The sequence below is a fragment of the Myotis myotis genome, unplaced genomic scaffold (assembly GCF_014108235.1).
Source record: "Myotis myotis isolate mMyoMyo1 unplaced genomic scaffold, mMyoMyo1.p scaffold_m19_p_2, whole genome shotgun sequence".
In the NCBI taxonomy this organism is placed as follows: domain Eukaryota; kingdom Metazoa; phylum Chordata; class Mammalia; order Chiroptera; family Vespertilionidae; genus Myotis; species Myotis myotis.
This window is the reverse complement of record NW_023416324.1, coordinates 19,366,692-19,386,889: the sequence shown is the minus strand read 5'-3', so window position 1 is coordinate 19,386,889 and position 20,198 is coordinate 19,366,692. Positions and strand designations below refer to the sequence as shown.

The window sequence follows — 20,198 nt, the reverse complement described above, 5'->3', positions numbered from 1 at the left end:
CCCCAGGAAGTAAAAATTTATTAGGTCCACTTTACAGACAAGGAAAATAGGAGGCCCAAAGAGGGGAGATAACTTGTCCAAGCCACCAGCAAATCAGCAGCAGAACTGTAACTAGAATCCAGGCCTTTGGATTTATTACACTACTAGAGGCCTGGTGCATGAAATGCATGCACTCCGTGGGAGGGAGGAGTCCCTAGGCCGGCCTGTGCCCTCTCGCAGTCTGGGAGCCCTCAGGGGATGTCCGACTGCCTGGCTCAGGGCTTCTGGCTGAGTGGTGCTCCCCCTGTGGAAGCGCACTGACCACCATGGGCAGCTCCTACGTTGAGCCCCCTGGTGGTCAGTGCACGTCATAGCGACCAGTCATTCCGCCATTCGGTTGATTTGCATTATAGCCTTTTATTATATAGGATGTCCCACTGCAACTGTACAAATGACCATCCTCTGGGTCTTTTCTGCTGCCTTCTGAGCCCCCTCTGGCATCTGGGATATCACATCCTAGAGCTCAGTCAGGGACAGCTTTGTCCTTACTATCCCTGTGAACCCACAGTGAGGGGCAAGACACAGAAAGGCAGTTTACCTGGTGCGGGAACGGACACTGGTGACTGATGCACTGGAAGTGTGGCCCCCACCAGAGCCCCCGGAGGACCCTGGCTCACACAGCGGATTACGACAGTAGGATGTCCTGTTGGGACCTCTTCGTCCTCCTGTGGGACTCAAATAAGGTAAATCCTCAAGCCAAAGGGCATATATCAAGGATAACAGCAGTGATCCTGCCTACCAGTTTACCTGCTGTCTCACTTTACCATTTAATCACAAAGACCTATGATCTGGCTCCTGCCTACCTCTCCAACCTCATCTACCATTCTCTGCCTGCCCCCATGCTTCAGCCATCCTGGCCTCTCTCTCCATAAGCAAACCAAGCTTATTGCTACCTCTTGTACTTGCTGTATCCTCTGTTCCGAGAGCCCTTCCCTGATTGCCATTTGGGAAGTATCTGCTTCATAATTCGTTCCCACCCCCACAACAATTCACTCTTGGAATTTTTCTTATTCATTTGTTAACATATTTATTGTCTGTCTTACCCACTAGTATGGAAGGTCAGTGAGGTCACTACATTTACGTCTTCTTCCGCTGTATCCCCTCCCCCTACCACAGTGCCCAGCATTAAGTAAATGCCCAATAAGTGTATATTGATGAGTGATGAAACCTGCAGGGTAGGTTTTCCATAGATTCGGAAACTGAGTTTATACTGTGTCACAGGCAGTTTGGGGGCTGGGTCCTGTGCTCTTAGCTCTGGTGTATGCTGGTCCATTCAGATACTACCCAGTTTCTATAGGCTGACAATTCTGGGCAGTCGTGAAGTTTTTTCCTCCAGGGCCTGAGATCCAGCTCGAGGGGCATCCTGGTGTCTTATGGTCAAGACCCAGGGCCTGAGCACAGGGCCAAGGATATGGCTTTGGGAGAATGATGTGTTTGTGGACCCAAACTTGGACCCACCATCTATTTCTCTAGCCTTAGCAGTCTAGCCCGAGCTCCCAGGCTCCATCCTGCTTACAAGCACCACCCCAGTTCTAGTCAAGGTTATAGCTTTGTTTATATCCCTCCAGGGCAACACGGCAGCTTACACAACACACGCCTTTTGCCCTAGTTCCTCAGTTTGGAAGCTTTTCCCACAAGCCTCTACAAAGCACTTGTCCTCGAACTCTGCCCCTCAGCCAGCCCCCAGCCCAGAAGCTCTGTTCACACACTATTATACTCGGCTTAGAAGATCCCACTCAAATACCTTCACCCCAAAAGCTCTGCCCATACCTAGTCTCCTCTCTAGAAGCTCTGCACCCACACAAGCACCCTCAGCCCAGAAGTCCCGCCTACACACAATTGTCAGCCCAGAAAACCCGCCCACGAGCCCATAAAAGCTGCGTGTACCCAGAAGCCTCGCTCCAGAATGGGGTTCCCTTAGTCTAGGTCTCCTTCCCGCCCCACCGCTTCCAGCAGAAAGACCCCCAGCCCGGAAGGACGCCCCCGCCCCTAGGCCAAGGCCCCGCCCACGCCTAGCCCATCCTCACCAGAGCCCAATCCTCCACAAGACCCCACCCCGCACGAGAAGCCCCGCCCCCAGCTGCCCCGCCCCCACAAGAGGCCCCACCCCGCAAAGCGACCGGAGGGGGCGGGGTCCCTCTGCGCCCGAATCCCCTCCCCCGCCCTTTGCCGGGATCCGGTCCGCGTGGGGAGCCATGAGCAGCCTGGCCACCCCAATCTCCGCGCCGCCCGTTCCCGGGCCGAGCCGGGCCCGCTCTGCTCACCCATCTCCTCCCCCCGGCGCGCTCTGCTTCGCCGCCGCAGCTCCTGCGGGCAATATGTCGGAGGCGACGGCGGCCGGGAGAGGACTAACCGCCGCAGCCCGGTCCCGGGGATCGGCCGCGCGCTCCCGCCTCGCCGCTATATTTGCATACGAGGCCGGGCTAGAGGCTGGGGGCGCGCTTCTTAAAGGGGCCGCCTGGACAGAGGCGGGGCCTGCGGGGTCTTTGTCTCGCAGTCCCCCACGCCCTTCCTGCCGCTGCTGCGGAAGAAACCCGAGAGGCAGGGGAACCCACGTCCTGCTGCTCCGTGCGTGCCTTCTCCTCGCATCTCTCAGGCCCGAGGGCGGGGCCCGGAACCCGCCTCCCGTCTCAGTTCCTGCCGGGGATGGACTGCATCCTTGAGTGGCTCCCAGGCTCCCCAAACTCAACCCCTTCCAAACTGGGCTGTCACCTTTCTCTGCGGCCTTGTTGCTCTTTGGTCCACTCCAGTCAAAACCTGGGAGTTATTTCCCGCCTCCCTCGGCACCACAGCTATCTTTTACGTAGGTACGTAGTCTTGCCAATCCTAAGATCTATCAGTGGTTCTCAACTTTCTGGCCCTTTAAATACAGTTCCTCATGTTGTGACCCAACCATAAAATTATTTTCGTTGTTACTTCATAACTGTAATGTTGCTACTGTTATGAATCGTCATGTATATATCTAATATGCAGGATGGTCTTAGGCGACCCCTGTGAAAGGGTCGTTCCACCGCCAAAGAGGTCGCAACCCACAGGTTGAGAACCGCTGAAAGTATTTCTTACATCTGACCCTACTCCCCTGACACCACCTGTTCAAACCCTGACTCTGCCGGTTCCCAGCTTTGAAATCCTGTTTCTTGTCCTTTCCGATGAGGCTGGTAATATTCATGTGATAGGTCTTGGTGAGGGCTACATGAGAACAGAGTCTGTTTTATACATGTTAACATTATTATGGCAAGCACTTAATGCAGAGGACGCATTCAATAAATGAGCTACATTTGTGATAGTTTCTTCCCTCATAAGACATAAGCTGTGTTAATCACCTGGTAGCTCCATCGCTTAGCACAGTGCTTGGCTCGTAATGGAAGTTCAAACCTGGCCAGGCAGCGCGGTTGGTTAGAGCATGGTCCCATACACCAAGGCTGCTGTTAGGATTTAGTAGATATTTAATTGATATTCAGAGCTTACAGTCCTGGAGATGGACATTAAATGAGTAAATTCGGTAGTATGTTGGAAAGGAATGATTGCTGTGGAGGAAACAAGAAAGGGGAGGGCAGGTGGCAATTATATACAAGGCAATTAGGGTAGGCTTCACTGAGGTGACTTTTGAGCAAACACATGAAGGAAATGAGTGAATTAGTCAGGCATATATCCAGAGAAAGGGGGCATTCCAGGCAGAGGAAGTCAGTGGAAAGGCCCTCAGGCACAAGCATGCATGTCTGGTGTGTTTAAGAAACAGCAAGGAGCCGAACTGGTTTGGCTCAGTGGATAGAGCATCGGCCTGTGGACTCAGGGGTCCCAGGTTCGATTCCGGTCAAGGGCATGTACCTTGGTTGTGGGCACATCCCCAGTAGGGGGTGTGTAGAAGGCAGCTGATTGATATTTCTCTCTCATCGATGTTTCTGGCTCTCTATCCCTCTCCCTTCTTCTCTGTAAAAAATCAATAAAATCTATTTTAAAAAAAAGAAACAGCAAGGAGGCCAGTGTGGCTTGGACGGAATAGACAAGAGATCAGGATAAGAGAAAGGAGGAAGCTTTCTGGTGGGGGGAGGGAGGTGGAGGGGGGCGGGGCAGGGAGGTTGGGGGTTAATGGGGGGATGAAGACACATTTTTAATACCTTAACCAATAAAGAAATTAAAAAAAGAAAAGAAATTCTGGTAGGAGAGCTAGTTCTGGCCTCTTTAGAGCACTACAATTGAAAGCGATGGAGCTACCAGGTGATTAACACAGCTTATGTCTTATGAGGGAAGAAACTATCACAAATGTAGCTCATTTATTGAATGCATCCTCTGCATTAAGTGCTTGCCATAATAATGTTAACATGTATAAAACAGACTCTGTTCTCATGTAGCCCTCACCAAGACCTATCACATGAATATTACCAGCCTCATCGGAAAGGACAAGAAACAGGATTTCAAAGCTGGGAACCGGCAGAGTCAGGGTTTGAACAGGTGGTGTTAGCTTTATTCTGAATGAGATGGGGAGTAATTGGAGGGTTTGAACTTCCATTTTTATTGATTTTTAGAGAGAGAGAGAGGAAGGGAGAGAAACAACTATTTATTGTTCTGATTACTTATGCATTCATTGGTTGAGTCTTTTATGTGTCCTGACCAAGACCTAACCCGCAGTCTTGGTGTATCAGACAACATTCTAACTAACTGAGCTACCTGGCCAGGGCTGAACTTCCATTTTTAAAGAATCACTCTGGCCTGCTCTGTGAGAATAGACTGTAGGGTCACAAGGGTGGAAGCAGGGAGACCAGACATGAACCTATATGGCAATGACCTTAGCAAGAGATGTCAATGCAGTGGTTCTCAACCTTGCTAATGCAGCGACCCTTTAATACAGTTCCTCATGTTGTGGTGACCCCCAACCATAAAATTATTTTTATTGCTACTTCATAACTGTAATGTTGCTACTGTTATGAATCGTAATGTAAATATCTGGTATGCAGGATGTATTTTCATTGTTACAAATTGAACATAATTAAAGCATAGTGATTAATCACAAAAACAATATGTAATTATATATGTGTTTTCCGATGGTCTTAGGCGACCCCTGTGAAAGGGTCATTCGACCCCCAAAGAGGTCACGACCCACAGGTTGAGAACCACTGTGTTAATGGTTGGTATCAGATTGAGGGAGGTGATGAGATATGGTTGGATTTTGGATTTGAAGTGAAAGTCAACAGGATTTGTTGACTGATGGATAGATGTGTGGGAAAGATGATAAAGGATTATTCCAAGGTTTTTAATCTAGACAAATGGAAATGTGGAGTTTAATTCCACACATACACATTTGTTATAGATTTTACAACAAGTCAGGCCTTTCCTTCTGGAGGAAAAGGCCTGGAAATGGTGGGGTTGGGGTGCGGGGGAGGAGAATGACCAGGTCAAAAACAGAGTAGAAACCAGGGCAGATATTTGTTTTCCCAGCTAAAGAAATTCTGGTGGGGGGAGGGAGGTGGAGGGGGGCGCGGCAGGGAGGTTGGGGGTTAATGGGGGGATGAAGACACATTTTTAATACCTTAACCAATAAAGAAATTAAAAAAAGAAAAGAAATTCTGGTAGGAGAGCTAGTTCTGGCCTCTTTAGAGCACTACAATTGAAATGTATCTCATTAATTTCTGAATCCTTAAAGCCTAATACTACCTGGCATATGATAGGCATTCAAAGTAAGTATTAATTCAGTTGAATTGAGATAATGGCAAAATGACTCTTGAAAGGAATGCCTATTGAGAAGGGAAGCTAAATAGTTTCAGGAATATTCCATAGAAGCCTGAGGACAAGCCATACCTGGGAACTCATTTTAACTCAGGTCAATAAACTTTTTGGAGCATCTATTATATCCTGGGCACTAGAGATACAGAGATGCCACTCATTATTTGGGGAGACAGAAGAATCAATAAATTATGGTACAATGTGATAATATCAGTATGTATCAAGTTCAGAGGTGGATGGAAGGTGACTAACTCTGACAGGGATGGTAGGCAAGGGAAAGCTTCCTGGGAGATGACATCAGAGCTGGTTTCTGAGAGATGAATAGCAGTTTGCCCGTTATACTCCTACTAAGGCCCAGTGCATGAAATTTGTGCACTGGGGGGTTGTCCCTCAGCCCGGCCTACACCCTCTCGCAGTCCAGGAGCCCTCAGGGGACATCCGACAGTTGGACATCCTTAGCGCTGCTGCTGTGGCTTCTGGCTGAGCAGTGCTCCTGTGTTGAGCATCTGCCCCCTGGTGTCAAGTGCTTGTCATAGCGACCCATCGGTTTGATGTTTGGTCGATTTGCATATTAGCCTTTTATTATGTAGGATGGGAGGAATAGCTTGAGTCTGGTAATTGTCTTACTGGGGATGGCAGCAGGATGGCAGCAGAGGATTGTCTTGCTGTGCACTTATTATGTGGAAGGTGCTACACCTTGTACATGGCGAATACTCAGTAAATGTTTGCCAAATTGCTTTTAGGGCATTCAAACAATCCAGGGTAAGAGTTTGCTCAAATTAACTGTTTTGCATGTGACCCATTATCTGTGGCTCCTGCCCATCTTGTACAGGTTGACTATTGATTTTGCCTGCCCAGCATCTATTCATTCCTTCTTCTGGTAAGAAACCTATAATTTTCTTTGGGGAACTACCCTTTCTACCACTCAGTTTATGAGGTTTTGTGGGGCTGCTTTACTCTGAAGTTCCAGTGTGGGCAGATGCCCTGTCCTGTTGGATCAAAACATTCCATTCCTACCACTCCAGACAGTGACTGGTTGTGTGTGTGTGTGTGTGTGTGTGTGTGTGTGTGTGTGTGTGTGTTTGCGGGGTAATGGTGTTAGTGCCTAATGCAGCCAAATGCGACACAACCCTAGGATCTTTGCTAGAAGTATTGGGAAATAATTTTAACTTCTGGGATGGCTAAGCAAATTGGTCATAAACAGAGTTGTTGGTATCTTGCTACTGTTGGGAGGAGCTAAACTGACAATGAAGGAAACACAGCCATACCTGAAGCCATTATGGACTTTTCTATTACAAAACTCTAGTTTATATTTGGTGTCTGACAACTGCATCTGAAATAATCCAGAATATACACTTCTATCCTAGTCTCTAGCAGTAACATCTAGGGTCTTAGTCTTTTCACATCTGCCTCCTACAGGCTCTCTGGGGGAAATAATTGTAAGAAGGTAGGATGCTGGTTAGGTTCTGTCCTCCAGATCTGCAGCCACACATTTCAGCTCTTTAGTGACCCTAAAGCCCTCACTTTGCTTCTCTGTGTCATTTCCTGATTAACTTGCTCTCTATTGGCTCGTCCAGGAGTCTTGAGTTTTGAGGAAATGCCACTGGCTCTAGGCCAGTCCTGTGTTATTATTGGGTGTCAGGAGTCGGAATCTCTTTCTTGGTCATGCACATCTGATCTCAGTATCAGTAGTTTTCGACTTGGAATATGCAGACCTCTGATGGTATACAGTGGGGATGCTGAAACCACAGGGCAAAACACAGTGCTGCTTTCTGGAGTGTCAGTTTTATTCATGAAAATGTTTTTCAATATTAGAGTGTAGTTATTCATAGCACCTTCTCTGAGCCACACTTAGATGAATTAAATCCTGGGTCCACCATTTATTAGCTGCATGACCTTAGGATTACTTAACCTCTCTGTACTTCTGTTTCCTCTATAAGGGTAATATCATTCATATCTTATGAGATTATGGTAAAAATTTAATCCGTGTAAATGACTTAATAGAACAATGCCCAGTGCATCATAAGTGCTATTTAAGTGTTAGCTATTGTTAAAACATGAATATATTATGAAGCACAAAAAACAAACAAACAAACAAACCCACACAAACTAGTGTTAACTTAAAAAATCCAAGACTCTGCCCTAGCTGGTTTGGCTCAGTGGATAAAGTGTTGTTCTGCGGACTGAAGGATCCCAGGTTCGATTCTGGTCAAGGGCACATGCCTGGGTTTCAGGCTCGATCCCCAATGTGGGGCATGCAGGAGGCAGCCAATCAATGTCTCTCTCTCATCATTGATGTTTGTCTCTCTCCCTCTCCTTTCCTCTCTGAAATCAGTAAGAATGTGTGTGTGTGTGTGTGTGTGTGTGTATATATATATATATATATATATATATATATATATATATATATATATATAAATAATGCCATAGAAATAGGCATTTAAAAAAATAAAATGTCACAGGGATGTGTACAGTATAGGGAATATAGTCAATAATAATATTGTTTTTAAATGTTTTTATTGATTTTAGAGAAAGAGGGAGAGATAGAAACATCAATGTGAGAGTGATACATTGATTGGCTGTCTCCTACACACCCCCTCCTGGGGATTGAGCCTGCAACCCAGGCATGTGCTCTGACCAAGAATTGAACCTTTGACCTTTTGGTGCATGGGATGACTTTCAGCCAACTGAGCCACACTGGCCAAGGCTATTCAATAATATTGTAATAACTTTGTAGGGTTACAGGTAGTACTATACTTAATGTGATTATTTTATAAGGTATTTAAATGTTGAATCACTATGTTGTACACCTGAAACTAATATTGTATTTGACTATATTCCTTTTTTTTTAAATCCTCACCCAAGGATATGTTTTTATTAATTTTATTTATATATTTTTATTTAATCCTCACCTAAGGATATTTTTCCCATTGATATTTAGAGGGAGTGGAAGAGAGAGGCAAAGACAGACAGAAATATCGATGTAAGAGAAACACATCAATTGGTTGTCTTCTGCACATGCCCTGACCAGGGCCTGGCCCAGGGAGGAGCCTGCAACTGAGATATGTGCCCTTGACTGGAATCAAACCTGGGACCCTTTGGTCTGTAGGCCAATGCTCTATCCACTGAGCCAAATTGACTAGGGCTGTTTTTATTAATTTTAAAGAGGGATAGAGAAAGAAGGATAAACATTGATTGGTTGCCTCCCATACACACCCTGATTGGGGATTGAACCTGCGACCTAGGTATGTGCCCTGACCAGGAATTGAACCCGCAACCTTTTGGTGTATGGGACAGTGCTCCAATCAACTGAGCCACCCAGCCAGGGCTCAACTATATTCTTTAAAAAATAATACTTACATGTGATTGTTACTATAAGAGCCCACAAGTGAGAATCCGGGTTCTTCTAATTTCCGGGGCCATTTTCACTTCATGTATGCATTAGTCTCCCCCATCCACCTTCCACATCTTAGGGCCACCCACCCTTTGTCATCCAGACATTTGCCTTCCATTTGATTATTACAAAGATAATGTATGCAAGCTTTAAAAAATAACAATTTCTTCAGTTTTTTAAAAATAGGATTTTGTTAGTTAATGTACTTGGTGGGGAGTGGGCAATGAAGATAGAAGGAACAGCATGAGCAAAGGTCCAGAGGTTATGTTTCAGAAGAGCAAGTCCATTTTGGCTTGAGAGTAATTGAAGATGAGGCTGGAAAAATAGATTAAGTTTGTATCACTCGAGGATCTTAAATGTTACATACATTGAAGAGTTTGAAGTTGATTTAAACTCTCTAAGCCTGTTTCATCTGTAAAATTAGGATAATTTCTATCTCACTGAATTGTGAGGATTAACGACAGAGAGAAGCAAACAGATGGGCAAGATATCCTATAGAAGAAACGGAATGGCTGTCTTACAAGTTGAAGGCGAAGAGGTGGGATAGAGCAAACCATCCCACCTCTCAGGGTGGCCTATAATTCAAACGGTCTCACTTTTGAGATCTATTTCGGCAAGGCACATATCAACCACCACCAGAGGGAGCTCATACAAAGGAATCAGAGCTCCCAGTTCCACAGGAAAATTGTGGTGAGCAAGTCTGGGCAGGGGTGTGGAATCCTGAACCCAATCCAGTCTCAATGATAGGAGGGGGCATGGATCTAGGTGCCCCCTCTCTGGCTCCTCCTTCTTAGACCCATCTTAAGGACAGGGGTTGGACATGCTGCTACAACCTCCTAGAGCTTAGCAGCTAGCCAGATTTAAGATATCTGGGATAGGGCTAGAGGATGAGGGCCAGATCTAGTTTGGGGGCCTGAATTTCTGTGTCGCAGGTAAAAAGGGCTTTTCACCAACTCTGCTTATACGGAGTCCAACTGCTTAGGATACGGGTACCAGGCAGGTAGTCTATCTAGATCTGGGAACTGTAGAAAAGGAGCTGGGCTGCAGTGTGAGGATAAGGAGTGCCATATCTGACAATCAGTCATTATAGTGGCATCTACATTGCCTCAGGACTCTAACCTTTAGGTCTATCAGCAGTGGTTCTCAACCTTCCTAATGCTGTGACCCTTTAATACAGTTCCTCATGTTGTGGTGACCCCCAATTTCATTGTTACAAATTGAACATAATTAAAGCATAGTGATTAATCACAAAACACTATATAATTATATATGTTTTCCGATAGTCTTAGGTAACCCCTGTGAAAGGGTCTTTCGACCCCCAAAGGGGTCGCGACCCACAGGTTGAGAACCGCTGGGTTATGGAGTCTAGCTTAGTGCTTCATACAATTTTTACAAAACCTCCTTTGTCTTCTCCACTAACCCAGTGAGAAAAGTGGGGATTTTTGGGTTGCAGATATTACAGTGAAAGCCTAGACATTTAGCAATTTACCCAAGATCTAAAAGCACTCAAGGGCAGAGTTGGGCCCGAAGCAGTAGGAGTGGCTCTGAGGGGCCCAGGAAAGGGAAGGCGGGCCAACAGAGCAAGAGCCTTCAGAACTGCCTCAGCAAGCACTGGCTCTAGGCCAGGTTTCATACCCACTGCTCCGGGCTGGCTCTGCTGCTAGGCCCCAGGTTGCCAGCCCAGACGCCACACTCCTACCCTAGTCCCCTGAGAGACCATCACCCTGGCAACAGCCAGAGAAAAACCCAGCTAAAATATTTATGGCTCAAAACAGTCCAGAGGCTTCCGATGGGGGGAGGGAAAAAGTTGATGTCATCCCTTCTCTGCTTGCCCAGGAAAGTGACCGACATGAAGGGCAGCTGGGTGTGTGGGCCAAACCCAATAGGTCAGGGTTCTCACAGGAAGCTAGCTCCCTATGGCTGCAAGTGTTAATGAAAGGAGGGAGGAGTCTGTATGTGACAGGTGACAAGACTGGGTATGAAACACAAGCCAGATAAAAGGAGGAAGGAACTCTGTGCTAGGTATTTCACACACATTCCATTTGCTTCTCAGATCCCATTCAGTGGATAAGGATTATCCTACTTTTACGGAGTAAACAAGCCCTGAAAAGCACACGATGAGTGATGAGCTAGGATTTGAATCCAGACCTGTTTGGCTTTAACCCTGTGAGCTTTCTGCAAGATTTCATGGCTCTCAAGTAGATATCCTGTATTTGGGGTTGAGCATATGGCTGCCTAGGAACCTAGCTGCTTCTCAGACAGTGACACCAGCTCTGTGGCTTCATTTACCAGTGACCAGGATGTCATATGATTCCCTAGCTCCTTCACATCCCAGGAATTCTCAGTTCTGGGTAAACCTGATGGTTTGTCATCCTTACAATGCTTTACTGCTTCAAAATGGTTGTGGCTGGAAGAGGTACAAACAGGTCAAAAGCAGGGACTATGAAAATCTAATAGTCCCCCTTTTTACCCTCACTCGAGGATATTTTTTCCATAGTTTTGTAGACAGAGTGGAAGGGAGGGCAGGGAGGGGGAGAGAAACATCCATATAAGAGAGACACATTGATTGGTTGCCTTCTGCATGCGCCCCACTGGGGGCTGGGGATCGAAACCTGCAATCCAGGTACAAGCCCTTGTCTAAATGCTGAGCAACACCGGCCAGGGCTGATAGCCCCTATTTTTAACTTTAGGTACTGTTATTTATCCTCCTTGAGCCTCTGTTTTCTCATATGCAAAATGAGTATAATGAAATGGGGGATTAAATGAAACAGTGCATATAAATGCTTGATATAGTACCTGCTACAACTAAGCATTCAATAAATCATCTGTTATTTATAGTAATCAAAATATAAAAATGTGCTCAGAGGTTAAATAACTTGCCCAAAGTAAAGCAACTGATTTCAATATCCTTTTCCTGCTAAGAATAAATCTAAGCTTATTACAATGTCCTAAGCTCAGTTAAAAGGCAGACAGGCTAGGCTCTCTCCCAAACTCAGCCCTTCTTGATCCCTTGTTAGAACCTCATTGTAAAACCAGCCTAGACTTTAGGTCACAGGAAACCGGAAGTCTGTATCAAAGGTTGACTTTCCAATCCTTCAAGAGAAATGTTAGGGCAAATAGCTAGCCTAATGTAACTAGAAGGTAATTGGGAGCTCTAAAGGGAAGCTTTGGTTCTCTCTCAAAGTTGATAGAAGCTACCAGAGTGGGACCATTCATCACTTGACCAAACTTTTATTGAGCCCCTCATTGCCAGATATATGCTGGGGAAGGTATACAGTACAGGAGTTAAAGCCCTACCCTTAAAGAACTTTTTGAGTAATTTTAGTAATCAACAAGGAAGAGAAAAACAGGTGCAGAGGTTAAATAACTTGCCCAAAATAAACGAACCTTCTCACTTGGCTTTCCTCAGGCTGTTATGGAGTTGGTGAGCAGCTTCTCTCTAGGAGCCCTCTGGAAGCGTCCAAGGGCCCCCAGGTTGGCACCCACAACACAAATGTGGCAGGGAGGGAAATAAGTGGTGAGGAATAGGTAGGTGTTCTAGCCAGTTCTGTTGGAGGCTAAGGTGAAGCAGGCAAACTGGGAATGACACAGGAGGTGCCAGTTTATTCAGATTTAGGCCATGATGAGGATACTGTTAGTCCCCTTCAACATTTAAAAAAATGATTTTATTGATTTTTAGAGAGAGAGGAAGGGAGAGAGAGATAGAAACATTAATGAGAGAGAAACATTGATTGGCTGTCTCCTGCACATCCCTCACTGGGGACCGAGCCTGCAACCTGGGCATGTGCCCTGACCAGGAATCGAACCTGAACCTCCTGGCTCATGGGTCAATGCTCAACCACTGACCCACACCGGCCGGGCTCCCCTTCAATTTTTTTTCAAGTTCTGAGCATGTTTAACTATTAGTATCACAATCCCCTGCAACCCTGAGGACTTCATTTTGGGCCTAGAGACTCTTAGGGGATCCTAACTGGCTTTTTGTGTGTAAATCAGACATATCAAAGAAGCGGGTGAGAACATGTTGATCTCTCTGGTGTTTCTCTGTGCTCAGCAAATGCCCTCAGGCCAGCCTTGACAGCAGGCAGCTCTCCCAGTTTCTGGAGTCCTCTGATAGCTGCAAAGACACAAGCAGAAAATTAAGAAACATGAAACTGCCCTATCAGGGGCTTCCCTGCCACCCAGATGGCCAGGCTGCCTCCCTTACAGTCTCCCCAACAGACAGGAAAACTGCAGTTGTTTCATTCAGTACAAGATTTCTAGGTGCACAGATGAGTAGAAAATACAAGTCCACAGCCTATGAGCTCTCTTTTCATGTCAGTCAAACATATGGATCCTCACACCTTATACTCCAGCCTTGGCCTCAGCTGAGTGATCAGGGCAAAATCAACTAAATCTTTGGGGTTTTTAGTTATACAAGCTTTAGGACCCACAATTATACAAAAGGGGAAATGCTTCCTGCTCTCCCAGAGATATGAAGATCCAAATGAACAAAGAGCTTCAAACCACAAGAAGAAGAGGAAGAAGAGGGAGGAGGAGGAGAAGGAGAAAAAGACTTTGGAAGAAAGGGATTGGGGAAATAGGCATCTTCTAGTACCGCAATCCTAGATTCAGGGGTCTATATTTCCTGGCCTTGAGGTGTTTAATCCCAGCCTCAAATGATCAGGGTTAACCACAGGAGAGATACATCCTATGCCAAAGCCTGTAACAGTGTTACCCACCTTTTAAAAAATGGTACTACCATTGCCCCAGTTGTTCAAGCCAGTAACCTAGGAGCCCTCCTCTTCTCCCACATCTAATCAATCAACACATTATAGTAATTCAATCTCCTACAAGTCATTTAAAAATATATATATATTTTTATTGATTTCAGAGAGGAAGGGAGAGGGAGAAACATCAATGATGAGTCATTGATCAGCTGCCTCTTGCACACCCTCCACTGGGAATCACAACCTGGGAATGTGCTCTAGACTGGAATCAAACCTGGGACCCTTCAGTCCACAGGTTGATGCTCTATCCACTGAGCAAAACTGGGTAGGGCTCTCCTAAAAGTTTTGAATCCACTTACTTTTCTACATTCTCACTACTGTCACCTTAAAGAGGTCTTTTCTTGCCGGGACTATAATCCATTCTCTGCTTGGGAGCAAATGAAGTTTAAAAAACAGAAATGTAATCATGTCATTCCCCCTCCCGTCACTCCCGGATTCAAGGGTCTTCAGTGAAGAACACAAAATAAGGTCCAGATTCTTACCTCATCTTGAATCTGGCTCAGTCCTACCCTCTGCCTATAATGTGCTCCATGCCCTTTCCCAAGCCTTCTACCTAGGTAATTCTTCCTTTTATTTTATTACTTTATTTTATTTTTTTTTGCTAACTCTTCCTTTTATTTTTTTTAAATATGAGTTTCTTTAAAAAAAAGTTGATTTCAGAGAGGAAGGGGGAAAAAAAACAGAGGGAGAGAGATAGAAACATCAATGATGACAATCATTGATTGGCTGCCTCCTGCATGCCCCCTACTGGGGTTTGAGCCCATAACCCAGGCATGTTCCCTAACTGGGAATCGAACTGTGACTTCCTGGTTCCTAAGTCTACCACTGAGCCACACTGGCTAGGCTGCTCTTCCTTTTAGATGTCAGCTTAAACATCATTCCCTCAAGGAAAACCCCAGTCAAGTTAGCTCCCTGTTGTGTACCCTCATAACACCCTGTGCTTTTTCTGTCATAGCACAGATGATTACAACTGCTATAACATGTTATTTATGAGTTTTATCTGTTTAGTGTCTGTTTCCCCAAATATACTTTTTTTTTTTTTTTTTACAATTGTTTATTGAGGGAGGGAGAAATAGATTTATTTTTCCACTTATTTATGCACTAGAGGCCCGGTGCACGAAATGCATGCACTGGCAGGTCCCTCAGCCTGGCCTGGCCCTCTCACAGTTGGACATCCCTCTCAGTCCAGGAGTCCTCAGTCCTCACCACCCACCCGCTCGCTCCTTACTGCTCGGCTCGCTGCTCCTTAGTGGCAGGCTCCTTACCGCTGGGCTCGCTGCTCCTTAGCACTGCCCCAGAGGCAGGTGAGGCTCCCGCTACCACGGCTGCTCTCGTCAGCCATGAGCCTGGCCTATGGCTGAGTGGTGCTCCCCCTGTAGGAGCGCACTGACCACCAGGGGGCAGCTCCTGCGTTGAACGTCTGCCCCTGGTGGGCAGTGCACATCATAGCAACCAGTCATTCTGATCGTTTCGCTGTTAACGGTTACTTAGACTTTTTTTTTTTAATGTATTTTATTGACTTCAGAGAGGGAGGGAGAGAGATAGAAACATCAATGATGAGAATCACTGACCGGCTGCCTCCTGCATGCCCCCTACTGGGGATTGAGCCTGCAACTCAGGCATGTGCCCTTGGCCAGAATTGAACCTGGGACCCTCAGTCCGCAGGCTGACGCTCTATCCGTTGAGCCAAACCAGCTAGGGCGGTCCCTTAGACTTTTATTATATAGATTCCTTGGTTGTTTCTTGTATGTGCCCTAATTGGGGATTGAACCTGAAACCATGGTGTAATGGTATGACGCTCTAACCAACTGAGCTACCCAGCCAGGGCTCCTCAAATATACTGTAACCTCCATGAGGCCAGAGACCAATTTTATCTTGTTCACTTGCCACTGACTCTCCAGTGTCTAGCACATACTAGTAGTAGGTATTCCTACTTATAAGAGTGAATGCATTAAGGAAAATGAATAAAAGGAGCCATTTGTACTGATATCTGGACAGAAGTTTATGAAGAATCATATCAGAGCATAGGTATTTCTTTCTCAAAGGCTGATGCAATTTGTTTCCTATTTTCCAACCCCAGAGAGCCTGAGAAATGGGTAGTACCCATTTTATAGCTAAAGCTGGACCATGAATAGAAAGTATGAAGCCTGCAGGATTCAGAAGACCCCAGAGAAGACTTGGTCCTGTATCTGAACTGCAACCTTTCAGTGTACGGAACAATGCTCCAACTGAGCCATACTAGTCAGGGCTGAATCCAAATACTTTGATCTCAAGTTCTTACTCATGGTGCCTAGGGGGAAGAGACTGGCTATCCTGAGGTGGGCTCTAGAGGTTGACAAGGGAACAGCTAATTCAGGCATCTTAAAACAGTATAAACAGAAACAGTGCCCAAGTTTCTGGTAGTGTGCTCTACTTACCTGATTAATCTGGGGCAATACCCTGGCCATGGCTCACAGTCTGCCAAGAAACAACTCAAACAGGCTGTCTTTTTTCAGGAGTCCCCATAACCTCTCCAAATTTGCCCTGGAAACAGCAAGGTCTTCTTAAAGCAAAAAGCTCCCCTTCCCCTAACTGGTTTAGCTCAGTGGATAGAGTGTCAGCCTGCAAACTGAAAGGTTCCAGGTTCAATTCCGGTCAAGGGCACATGTCCAGGTTGTGGGCTCGATCCCCAGTGGGGGACTTGCAAGAGGCAGCCGATCCATGATTCTCTCTCATCATGGATGTTTCTATCTCTTTCTCCCTCTTCCTTCCTCTATGAAATCAATAAAAATATATTAAAAAAAAAAAAAAGCTCCCCTAGGTCTAGGTGAAGGAAGCACAAAGATAGCTTGAGTGCCTGCCTGAGAACTCCCCTGCCTAATGCCTGCCTGAGATGCAGCCAATCGCCACAGCTTAGGCTAGGAATGAGTAGGACACCTACTGCTGAGAAGCTACTACTGCATTTGTAGTCAAGGAATGCTAAGAGGCTAAAACCCAGCAGCATGATTATGAAATTCAAGTCCCTTCCAGATACAAGTCTCCCTCCTTTTAGAACTCCCTCCTTTTAGAAAAGAGAACTGAAGTTGGCAGAACACTGGATGAAAACACATTATCTGTCTCAGAGGCGGAGAAAGGCCACAGAGTAGAGAACCTCCAGCCCTGGGTTGAAAAATTGGTTCTAGATGTCAGCGAACAGAATCCGCTCCCATTACCCAAAAAAAGGGGTTTGGTCTGCTGCTTGAATATAACCTCCTTGGGAACCGAGGGCATCAATCAGGCCACAATAGGACTAGGGTACAGTACCCACCATAGATAGGCCTTTGCTCCTAAAGGACTAGGCCAGGGAACAAAAGAAATAGTTAGGCAGTGCAGTACACTTCCTCCCCTCCCCCCAACAGCTGCCATCTCAAGACAGCTGTATGCAGCCTGTGTGCTCAAGGCTATTAAATATTCATCAGATGCTTGCTAGTACTAGTTTCAAACATGCAAGAGGCACAAAAGGATGTGTTTAAAGCCACCCAGGAACTAACTGGATGATTTTCCCCCCTCTGCCCTGAATAAGTTGTTAGGGTTCTGATAGCACGGAGGAGACAAGATCTACCTATTTAAGCCAAAGGCACTTTATAGTCTTTGACAGAGAAATTTTCCTTCTTGGATATCATTTCTTAGCCTCCCTCTTAGCCAGGAGCCTCTGAGATTTGAAGACTTTAAGGAAGGCCATTTGTCTTGAGCATGGTTTGGGGCATCCAGAAAGTCCTGAATATGATATTGGTCACATGAATGGGTAAATTTAAGATAAAGTCCCTGAATTCAGAAAAGTGTCTCAGTTCTGCCTAGGGTAGTCTTAAGAACGGACTTTGAGGGAAATGTTTTTCATTTGTGCACTGGTGGGGCCCCTTGGCCTGGGCTGCGCACTCTTGCAATCTGGGACCCCTCGGGGGATGTCTGACTGCTGGTTTCAACCCAATCTCCATAGGCCAGTCTGTGGGACCCCACTGGTGCATGAATGTGTGCACTAGGCCTCTGGTATTCATATAAGATCTTTGGTTAATCTTGCCTTGCTCTTCCCCTTTCCAAGATTCATCAGTCTGTTCCATGTTTCCATGCCTGTGTGTTGAGTGTCTGCCCCCTGGTGGTCAGTGTGCGTCATAGCTACCGGTCAAATGGTTGCTTAGACTTTTATATATATAGTCTAGTGGCCTGGTGCACAAATTCATGCACATTGAAATTAATTAGAATATTTTAATATCGCTATTCGCCCTTTCTCTATAATAGAAGTGTCAACCAAATTCACGACAATGACAGATTGAAACACATGTGTGCGATCAGCACCGAGAGCTTTATATGTACCACCCATGTGTGAGTCAACATATTTTTTTATAGATATAGAATAAACTTGCTTAATTATACCTGTTTTCTGATTTAGCTAAACTTCTTCCAACCCAGTGAACCACCCCAACTTCTCTTTCAGCACTGGTTTAGAATTGGCTGGAAATATCAACATGAAGTAGACTATTACTGTAGATCACTCAGGGAGAACAAAGGGTAAAATACTTAACTGCAGCAGTGTTTTTGACTATATTCTAAGCAGTGAGAAAACCTGAAGTCATTTTCAAGGTCCACCATTTCTTCTTTTCAGTGGGGGCAAGTTTCTAAACTTTCTAAATCTCCATTTTCTGGCTAATGAAAATAGGATTCCACCAAGTCTTCTATCTACCTACTCCAGGACTTCTGTGAGGATCAAATGAGATGAGGCATGGGAAAACAATTCACAGACATTTGGTTAAAGTGTAAAATGTTTCCACCTGGCTATAAAGCAAGTCATGTTCCTGGGCTGAAGAAACTTCAAGGAGACTAGTTGCTAGGGAGAGGAAGCCGGGCGTTGCTATGTCATTACTGGGCGCCCATAGTCACCATTTTCTGGCTGGGCTGGGCTGTGGGCTGCATTTTGAGCCATGGGGTCTCAGCAGCGTTGGCTGTGATTTGGTGGCGTGTCGCTCTGGGGTGGTGGCAGGGCCTGTGCCCCACTTGGGGGAAGCCGAGTGTTGCTTTGTGGCTGCCAGGTTCGTGGTACTGTTTATTGTTAAATGGCCTGTCGCTAGGGAGAGGAAGCCGGCTGCATTTTGCGCCATGGGGTCTTGGCAGCGTCGGCTGAGATTTGGTGGGCTGTCGCTCTGGGGTGGTGGTGGGGCCTGTGTCCCATGTGGGGAAGCTGAGTGTTGCTTTGTGGGTGCCAGGTCCATGGTGCTGTTTCTCTGTAAATGGCCAGTGTGCATCATGGCAGCTCCTGTGTTGAGCGTCATAGCGACTTATTGGATGGTCGGACACTTAGTATATTAGCCTTTTATATAGATAAAAGTTCCACATCCTTAATAGAAAGACACCTTAACATACCTGACATGGGTCTTTAATACCCATTCTACTCCAGGAAATGTCTTGAGGTTTCAATGACCTGAAAATGGAGAAGTAAAAGATCAGTCTTTTGAAGAGGAAGGTTTAAAGACATACAAAATAAAAGATAGAGATCCTGCATGCAATTTATACATTACAGGAGAGAAACATGCAACTTTAAGGAAATTTTAAGTAACATTTCATTGTGAATATCAATATGGGAACCTATGGGGGCTCATCCTTGTACATTTTAAAATAGCTGAGCAGAAAGCTTTACTTTGGGGAGAATATCTAATCTACAGTCATTGAAATTTTACATTGTGTCATTTAAGATGTCAGACTTTGTGCCCAGGTTACATTACAGTTCACTTGTGATGGGCAGGATTATTAAGAGTTATGGCTAATTTATGCGGCAGCATATGGTTTTTCTTTTTACAGCTATTTTTATTAAACAAGTTTTTCAAAGTTTTAACATTAAAATTAACAGCTAAAGAATTGTTTATGCAAGTTGCTGTCACAGTTTATGTAAAAGAGAAATATGTGCTATTAAAATCAGACATTTAGGTTACCTTTGGTTTTTTGCGATGCATGTTAGCTTTACACATCCTGATTCTCTTGCGATAATTTTCCTTTAAAAAGGGGGGTATAGAGTGATCTCTTTTCATCAAAACAAGACATAATGCCCTGAAAGCTGACTTCAAACCATGGTTGAAAATTCAGTTATTTACACTTTATCACAATCTACAAATACATTTTTTGTTGGTGTGTTTTAAAAAGAAAAAAAATGTCCATCATGCACTGCTGCAGGCAGCTTGGCACTTCATACAAGAGGATTTTTCACCCCCGAGCAGTTTTAGGTGGCTCACTTAAAGAAGGCATGCAAACCCTAAAAATTAACAGAGGAGTAG

At 45.4% G+C, this 20,198-nt stretch overlaps 2 protein-coding genes across 3 annotated transcripts in view; both read right to left on the bottom strand.

The window, feature by feature from the left end:
- TMEM39B (transmembrane protein 39B) overlaps nucleotides 1-13,034 on the bottom strand; it is a 30,886-nt gene extending 17,852 nt beyond the window's left edge. Inside the window, exons 1-2 of one of the 2 annotated variants that reach the window (XM_036352645.1) lie at nucleotides 12,542-13,034; nucleotides 578-704 (exon numbers count right to left, since the gene is read on the bottom strand). Coding sequence is in view for 1 of the 2 variants with exons in the window: in XM_036352644.1 (XP_036208537.1) it covers nucleotides 578-704; nucleotides 2,304-2,307 (131 nt within the window). In the remaining variant the exon portion in view is untranslated. Of the gene's footprint in view, nucleotides 1-577; nucleotides 705-2,303; nucleotides 2,971-12,541 lie in introns of those variants that run through there. The other variant, XM_036352644.1, reaches the window with a different exon arrangement.
- Nucleotides 13,035-13,179: 145 nt separating this feature from the next.
- The window catches only part of KHDRBS1 (KH RNA binding domain containing, signal transduction associated 1), a 38,964-nt gene continuing 31,945 nt past the window's right edge, over nucleotides 13,180-20,198 (bottom strand). The window contains exons 10-11 of the transcript XR_004974407.1: nucleotides 19,294-19,351; nucleotides 13,180-13,268 (exon numbers count right to left, since the gene is read on the bottom strand). The gene's annotated coding sequence lies outside the window, so the exon portion shown is untranslated. The remainder of the gene's footprint in view (nucleotides 13,269-19,293; nucleotides 19,352-20,198) is intronic.